This window comes from Quercus robur, chromosome 1 (genome assembly GCF_932294415.1).
Source record: "Quercus robur chromosome 1, dhQueRobu3.1, whole genome shotgun sequence".
Taxonomy (NCBI): domain Eukaryota; kingdom Viridiplantae; phylum Streptophyta; class Magnoliopsida; order Fagales; family Fagaceae; genus Quercus; species Quercus robur.
Genome location: NC_065534.1, coordinates 37,405,812 through 37,414,595, shown reverse-complemented (window position 1 = coordinate 37,414,595; position 8,784 = coordinate 37,405,812). Strand labels below are relative to the sequence as shown.

Here is an 8,784-nt window from a genome sequence, read left to right as displayed (position 1 = left end):
TCATCAGGTAACATTCTTTTCTTTTGATTTTGATTACTTGATTTTGATTTTGATAATTTTCTTTTCTCAGTTTTTTTTTTTTTTTTTTTTTTTTTTTTTTTTTTTTTTTTTTTTTTTTTTTTTTTTTTTTCGGTCCTCTCGGTCATCTCAGGTTCTTCATTCCTTGACTCCACTGGACTTCACTGGATAAGTGCCTAAGTGGTAACTTCTATTTCTATCTTTCAAGAATCAGCCAAGACATCTCAGGCGGGCAAGATAATGTTTACTTTAACTAATAATAAAATAAAAATATGTCTTACATTTTTTGTGGTTGGGGTTGGATGGTAACTTTGGTGGATTTGAAGCAAAGCAGGGAGAATGATAAGCCAAGTCACCATTTTGTATAAATTGTTGAGTCTGTTGAATAGAATATGAATGTGTATCTATTGAATAGAATAGAATATGAATGATAAGTCAAGTCACCATTTTGTATAAATTGTTAACTGTTTTTCCCTGTAATTGCCTAATTGGAGGAGGATTTTTTGATGTGCTTTCAATGACTTGTTGATAAATGTTGTAAATCAGTAAATGTGTGGCAGTGAACTCTTTGTAATGTGCTAGTCATGAGCCTAATTATGTTTTTAGTATATTAAAAAATTATTAATTATTTATATAATTTAAATAAATATTAATTAAATTATTTATGACGTCACCGGTTTGACTATCGATCGAACCTCGGTCCGACCATAAAACCGGTAATTAGCTCATTTTCCGGTTCTTTCACCGTACCGGTTTTTAAAACCATGGTTTTACCACCATACTACGGTATAACTTATAAGTGTAAATTACTATAAAAAGAGTATTCGTTATACATTTTCATTAACTTAGCAATCTAAGGCTGTGAACTGAGGTATGTGATTCTAGTCCGTTCACAACCTTTTATTGATGCTTTAGAATGTGATTCTGGTTGATGGTCAACAATTGTGCTTCTGGTTCGCCCGTAATCAATAGCAACGTTCCTTTTTGGTTTTATATTTTCCCCACTTTTTGTTTCGGCCAAACGATGCCCATTATCAGATTCTCGCCATCCATTCCACTTGCCGACACAGCACTTGTACCGTTCATATTTATGCAACCAATAAATGAGTTCCCACCTAAACATACTTCCACCACTGAGTACAGCGTCATGAGAGAGAGAGATTACCTCTAAATTAGTTTGAAGGAAAGTTTCAAATATTCTTCCGACCTATTATATGACCACTCAACTCTGAAAATTCTTCCAACCTATTACGTAATGATTTAAATGACAATTTACACGTATTACTTTTAGTTACATGACCTATTTAAAAAGTCTTATAACTTGTTTAAATAAATTAATAAGTCATGACTTATACAAGTGAATGATTTTATGAATCACCACCAATTAATATAGATTTCTCAGATTGGAAGATAACTTTGTCAAAAAAAGAAAACAAAAATGACATTTGAAACTTCCCAATTGGGTATCGAAATATAGTGTAAGAGCGCGTTTGGATTCGGCTGAAAATTGTTGCGTTTGCGTTTTTTTTTTTTTTTTTTTTTTTTTTTTTTTCACGCGTTTTGGGTGTTGCGCCACTGTTCATGCACTGTTTAATGAACAGTAGCCGCAAACTTTGACTTTTCAAATTTTTTTTGACCAATCACAGCACATCGTGTACTGTTCACGGACCCACAAATTTCACTTTTCAGTAACTTTTTCATTAAAAATGGGTCCCACGATACTATTCACACATTTAAAAATTATTTCGCTACAGTGTTTTTCAGTTTTCAGTTTCAGTTTTCAGTTTTCAGCTGTATCCAAACGGACCCTCATGTAAGTCTCTAATGGCACATACATCATCTATCTCACAATATTTGGATTACACAATTGCGAGATCCACATATTTGAGAGAGAGACAATGCATGGCAAATACATAAGATAATTATTGCTAATTTTAATCCCTAATCATGTTAACCAAGAACATCACTAGCCAATCCAATATCCACTAATCCACCAATATAACTGCTAGTATTCTTGTTAGTTCCAGTTCATCATTATCTATTTATCTTCATCCATTTATTAATTCAACCTCATGTAAAGCTGCCATTTTCTTAGGATCTATTTGTTTTAGTTTACAATATCAACTTATTTTTACTTCTAGTTTATGTGAAGCCTTTTTAAAACCTCACTTTCTCTATTTAGAGCTGTAAAAGTACATCTCATTTTTTAAACAAATTATGGCAATGAAAACAAGCTCATTCAAATGAGCCCTTAATATGTCTAGCTTGAACTCTGATCCACAGTATTGTATTTTATGACTTGCAGAATGCAGGGGTGCAAACACTAGATGATGGATCACACATTGTCTGTTATGTTACCTTCGCGATTAGGAACTAGAGAATAGTATAAACAAGCAACCACAAATGCTATACGATGTTAATTCTGTTCTTACAGAGATTTGTGAAGACTGGTAGATAGACTAATCACTTATCAAAGTTGTATAACGAAGTGAGGACAAGCATGTATGATCATTTTATTTACCAAATCTCAGTTAGGTTATAACACACTAATGAAAGTCACCAATGCATCATACCAAGATTGTTAATCAGTGCGTATCCCACCCATAAAGGTCCGTGGATCAGGACAGTTCCCAGTAAATTGAGCTTGTGAGAAGTCAAAACCCGGGTTCTGCAGAAAAGAAACAATTGTTATCAGAACAGGGGCAAAAGATACTCATGCTGCCAAGCATATCAAGAAACTATAACACATCTCATACAAATGGAGAAAGCAATGCATATAGCCAATAACATGATGTGCATGTGAGGAAGTCGTTTGACACACATGGCATGGCTTATAACATGATGTGCATTAACCAAAGCAAACGCATCAAATCTATAGCCCACCAAACAAACGAAAATTAGAGATCTAAGTTGGGGAGTCACAAGAAAACAATTAGGCGAACGCATCACAGACAACAGCAGATAATGCATTTAGTGCCATAAAGATATATTTAAAATACAACTGATTCCCCACTTGACAAAGATAATTCTACCGCACAAAAAGTTTCTGCCCAAACCTAGTGTAGCATGCGATCACATGAATCACAAAGGAGAAATTCCTAATCATGCCTGAAAGGTTCCCTTCTGATCTTCATGTGCCTTATTTTTTTATTGGTAAGTTACACAAGCACCCAGTGAATCTTGGATCCACAACTTTACCCTTCAACCAATTATTATGGGAGAAGGAAGTGCCAGTTAATCTATAGCTCATTGCTTCCTTTATCTTCAAATACTGTAAATGGCAAGAGCAAAAGTCTTATTAATAATAAGACTTTTGCTCTCATGTAACCATAACCCATGAGAGTGGTTACAGTCCTTTTACACGCAGTTCATATTATGTTACTGACAGTACCCCGCTACCCCTTCCCTGAAGCTTACCTTGTGCAGTTAATCCCTCTCTAATAGCCTGCCGCAAGGTAGTTAGAATGATGAATAAAATCATTCTTCACTATTATTTAAAGTACCTAACATGAGGTTCAAAATATAACTATAATTTACAAAGTTCTCTATATAAGGCTTAGCAAATATCAAAGAAGACTACCGTTGAAAAATTTGACCACAAACTATCTGGCATGTTCTCATCTGCCCTTGCCCACCTCCACCTCCTCTACAATCTCTGTTGCCACCAATAGTCTCTGGCCCTATCCCCCTAACCTCTCCCCTCTCTACCAATGATAAAATGACCAACACATCAGCAAAAAATTCTTCATAGATCAGATTTCACCCCAATACATCTAAACAACAAGATCAACTTTGACCTATCATGGGTCAGCTTGAGTAGATCTCAAGTTCTTTCTCAAGTTGTCGTTCACTCGTTTGTCCAATTGCATCCATTTCCACCACAGATAGAACAAATGCTGTGAGCTTGTTGATCCATCTCTTCTTCTTTTTTTGATAGGTAATAAGAATATTATTAAACAAACTTTAACACTAACAAAAGCAAATACAAGGTGATCCATCTCTTCAATTTAGAAATTGATTACATGGGTAAAAAGGAGGTTGAAAGATAAGAGTTCTAGAGAGAGGGAGAGGGTGAGTCATTCTAAACAAGACTGAATACCCCACCAGCAAAGTAGTTTCTAGGTTCAAGAACTTAAGGCAGGACACACCCACCATAGGTCCTACTCCGTCAAGTTTAACCAAATTGGAGACCTTGAATTGTATTGTCACATTACTTCTTTTATAAACTTAATAGTACTGTATCTTTCTTTTATAGACAATGGTCCTATCAGTGTGAATATATTGCTTTAGTATATATTTGTGTGGAATGCTTTAAGATTTAATCATTCATAAGATTAAGTTTGATTTGAAAATTTTAAAAATGATTTTTAAAGTCTAGTTAGCTTGATGGTAGATGGGATGAGTTTCTAATCAACTATGGATGTTGTTTCTCAATTTTTGTGTGGATTTAGATAAATGGAATTTCCAACTTAAATCCAAACAATGGAAATTATTATGATTTTTAATAAGACTGAACAGTGGAATTAATGATTGATGGGATTTTAAATGATGAGATTATAAAATCCCTTGCAGTCAGTTATCCTGACTTGTTTAGATTTTGCAGGGATAAGGAGGCTAGTGTGGCTGAGCTTATGAAGTCCACCAATGGCGTCCTATTTTGGGATGCCAGTTTCTTTAGGGGTGTGTATGCTCAAGAATTAGAGGCTATGTTAGGTTTCATGAATACCATATATGGTTCTTCAATAAGGGGGTTTGGTGAGGATAAGATGTGTTGGAATCCTAGTAGAGATAAGGGGTTTAAGGTTAATGATTATTGTAGAATTTCAGTGGGCTCTACTGACTACTGTTTTCCTTGGAAAAGTATTGGAAACAAAAGATTCCTTCTCGAGTAGCTTTCTTTGTTTGGACTGCTGCTTTAGGGAAATGCTTGACGATTGACAATTTACAAAAAAGGAAGGTTTGGATATTGGATTGGTGTTACATGTGCAAGTGTAATGGTGAATCAGTTGACCATCTCTTTCTTCATTGTTTGGTTGCTATGGATCTATGGTATATAGTTTTGGGTTTATTTGGAGTAAGCTGGGTTATGCCGCAATCCGTTTTGGGGCTCCTAGCATGTTGGCAAGGCAGGTTTGGTTGTCATCAAAATGGTTATATTTGGTTAATTGTTCCCCACTGCTTAATGTGGCGTCTTTGGAGGGAGAGAAATAGTAAGTGTTTTGAGGATAATGAGAGATCCATACCAGACCTCAAGTTATTTTTTCTTTAGAACTTTATTAGATTGGTTGGTTGCTATGCAAAAACTGATCGTTCCCTTCTTTTATTGTTTTCCTTGATTCTTGTAATTTTTGTACTTGATTTGTTGACCCCTTGTACACTCCTTGTGTACTAGGGTGTTCCTTTTTTGATATCAATAAACTTATTACTTATAAAGAAAAACACAAGGTAAGTGATCTGACTTAGTTAAAGAAATATTTCTAAGGGGACAATAGCACAAATTAGAGAAGATCCAAGGATTAAGAAAGGAGGATTGGGAGGGGGGTTGGGGGAGAAAAAAAAACAGTCTAGTATAAAAGACATGTTTCTGATACAAGGCTAAATATGGAGGCACGTGCTATGGCAGTTAGTGGCTGAAGGGTTGTGTGTTGTACAGCTGTGTGGCCTTGAGGTGTGCACTGGGGGTGCGTGGGTTGCTGCTGTGTGGTGCGTGGTCTGCTGCTGTGAGCTGCGTGGGCTGCTGATCTGAGTTCAGGGGTAGTTAGTCAGTTAGGCTGTTAAGAGCAGGGGGTTATGGGTAGTTAGTTAGTTACTCATTCACTGTGTAAGCATTGATTAGTGGGTTGTAATCATGGATTAGGGAATTAGTTAGTTACATTGGATTCAGTACATAAGGAAGTTGGATTGTATTGATTGGGCATGAGAAATAACACATAGTTCCATTGTTTCTTTAATGCTCTGTTTTCTCTCTTTCTCTCTATCTCTCTACTCTCTATCATTCTTGGAGGTTGGCTGTCCTTGAATTCAGCTAATTCTTGTCAGGGTCTTATCAGTTTCCCAATATGCTTTAAATAATGTCACAACAATAGTGAACTCATAGAAGTCACAGAAAAGCAATCCATCCAAATGCATCAATATAATGAGCTCAATCAAAGGAAGGTATGATAACCACACTCATCTCCCAGACCACTTACATAAGAAATTATTGATTAGATGTAAATTTTATATCTTAATAAACTGGATAAATTGAAATTTAAAATCAACAACTTCAGGTGCAGATTCAAGAACTAGTACTACTAGACATTGGTGCCAGTGACAACTTCACCTTGAACCTGAAGCAAAAGACTAGATCCTCAGAAATTCTGTTCTTTATATAAAATTAATCTCCTTAATATGAGATGAAAGACTGTAGAATTGCAAATCTCAAGTCACAAGGAAATCTCAAGAAAAGGCTCAAGTTTAGTTTGTGAGCTACAGATTCAACTAGAACTTCTCTTGTTCATGTTGATAGCAAATGGGGGATATGGAGTTTAACAATTGGAACAAGTAACAACAATCAATCGTAATCAATAGTAGGACCATAATTACAAATTACGAACAGGGGCATTGAGTTTCAATACATGAGATAAATTAACACTCTGATACAAACTACATGGTGGTCAATGCCAATAATAAATTCTTTAAACATAATATAGTGAACTTAGCAAGCATCATGAATCCACATTGTTATGTCTGTTATAAGACTAAATGAATAAAAATTAATTCACCTCTTCTTGAAATCTCTGGAGCATGAGGCGCTTCTGTTCAAGATCGGAAGTATGAGGATCTAGCTGACCCTGACCCAATATGGGTGAAGCCCAGGTCTGACCTTTATCTCTCTTCTGCAGTGTTATGTGCATTATATCATCCTCTGCCATGCAAAACCACCCTAATTAAGCACAAACTATGTAGAAACCTAACTGTAAAACAAGAAATACACTATTTCCAACTAATTGCTGAAAATTTAAAGGGCAATACAATCAAATACATAAATTTTGTTAATCATTTAAGTTAATACCTCAAAAAAAAAAAAAAAAAAATCCAATCCACCCAACAAATACCATTTGGCTCAAATGAAGAACAGCAGAACACAAAAGGCCTTGTTTTGCATCATTCTCAAAAACAATTTTTAACAGCACTAACATGGAACACATAGATAAAACATTCTTCTCTAATTCAGTTGCTCATTTTCCTTTCAGGAAACACACAAAACCACTGAAAACAGCTTGCTTTTAAGATTTCCGACACAAAAAAAACTGAGCTAGAAATTCTATATATGTCCTCTTAACTTCTCCTAACTTTTCTCGGGAACCAAACAAGCAATTATGAACAAACAGCAATCTGAGTGGCATTAGAAAAAACAAAGAAAACAAAACAAAATAAAAAGATTACCAAGGGTCCAGAAAGAAGAGTCGGTCTTAACGGGAGATGCGAGCTCGTGCTGAGAAGAAAACCAAAACGAATAATTCAAAGACATTAGCGAAATTCACAAAACCCACAAAACCAAACACGCCAATCAAAACAAAAACAAAAACAAATTTGAAATTCGGAAACAGACATTGAGGTAGGGAGGGTTTCCTTTGATGCCGAGTTCGAGGTGCTTGGACTGAATCTTGCAATAGAATTGCTTGGAATGAACGTTTGGTGGAAGATTTATGTACATGTTCACTTCCTCCAAAGTCTGGTCCCATTCGAACACCTTCACACCTGAACAAACAAAATCAAAACCGGAAAAATGAAAATTCGAAACATGGTTTCAGTTGCCCAAACCACTGTAAATTGATGAGAAAGAGATAGAGAGAGAGAGAGAGACCGTTGTGGATGAAGCTGTGTCGCTTCTCTGGTGCCAATTTCTCCGCCATTTTTTTTCCCTTAGGGTTTTGTTTCTTCGTTTCGCGCGGTTTCGCTGATCTCCTTGTCTAATCTCTGCAACTCTCTCTCTCTCTCGCTAAACAAGAGTTAAGGATTATTATTATTATTATTTTTTTAGAAATATATTTTCACAATCTTATTGCAACAAATTTTATGCAATAAGTTAATACTGATTATTTTTTTTATCTACAAATGATAACTTTTTTTTTTTCTAAAAAAAAAAAAAAACCTATTACGAAGGTGTCATATGAGAATTTTGTGAAGTAATTTCTTAAAAAAAGAAAAGAAAAGAAAAAGAATGTTGTGAAGTAACACTTTTTTTTTTCCTAAGGGAAAAATGAAAATGTTATAATTGTACCTATTCTTTTTATTTTAAAAGCAAATTCATTTACCTATTCTATTACAAAAGGCTTATTACTTATTAGCTGTAGTTGCACGATTTTCTTGGTCCAAACCCTATTGATCAGGCCTTGACTCGAGGCGCAACACACAATAAATATTTGTAGAGGATGAGTCAAAGAACTTAGCCTCAGTGAGCTTAGTCGGTCTGATGCATGGACAATATTATTGCAGGAATAAAAACACAAGAATGGATACCTAATAGAAGATTCTATTTCCTGAGTGCCGAATACATTTTTCGTCCCCCTCTTTGAGGGACTCCACTACATTATATAGCTCTCTCATTCTTATCTGAACCTTACACTTGTTGATCATCTAAGCCCCCACTTGAGCACCTGTCCTATCAGACACCCTTATCACTCCATTGTGAGTTGCAGTGGCCAAGGTAGTACTGTTCTGGGGTCTTTTCCTCATTAATGCGGTCAAGAGGTGGTTGTGACACATTTAATGTGGTGGTGG

General features: G+C 35.4%; 1 protein-coding gene across 1 annotated transcript; it reads right to left on the bottom strand.

The window, feature by feature from the left end:
- Positions 1 to 2,384: 2,384 nt before the first annotated feature.
- LOC126688843 (uncharacterized) lies at positions 2,385 to 8,037 on the bottom strand. The gene is made up of 5 exons (XM_050383721.1): positions 7,868 to 8,037; positions 7,613 to 7,761; positions 7,447 to 7,495; positions 6,783 to 6,925; positions 2,385 to 2,686 (listed from the first exon to the last, which is right to left on the bottom strand). Exons 1-5 carry the CDS (start codon positions 7,914 to 7,916, stop codon positions 2,600 to 2,602), a joined length of 477 nt encoding a protein of 158 aa, XP_050239678.1. The 5' UTR covers positions 7,917 to 8,037; the 3' UTR covers positions 2,385 to 2,599.
- Between the last annotated feature and the right edge of the window lie 747 nt (positions 8,038 to 8,784).

What these genes read in the sequence shown, in the direction of transcription:
- LOC126688843 (XM_050383721.1), bottom strand. Translation starts at nt 7,916, where the DNA reads ATGGCGGAGAAATTGGCACCAGAGAAGCGACACAGCTTCATCCACAAC. An exon ending in ACACAGCTTCATCCACAACG is followed by an intron (nt 7,762 to 7,867) that starts GTCTCTCTCTCT and finishes TTGTTTGTTCAG; the next exon opens with GTGTGAAGGTGTTCGAATGG. An exon ending in GAAACCCTCCCTACCTCAAT is followed by an intron (nt 7,496 to 7,612) that starts GTCTGTTTCCGA and finishes TTTTCTTCTCAG; the next exon opens with CACGAGCTCGCATCTCCCGT.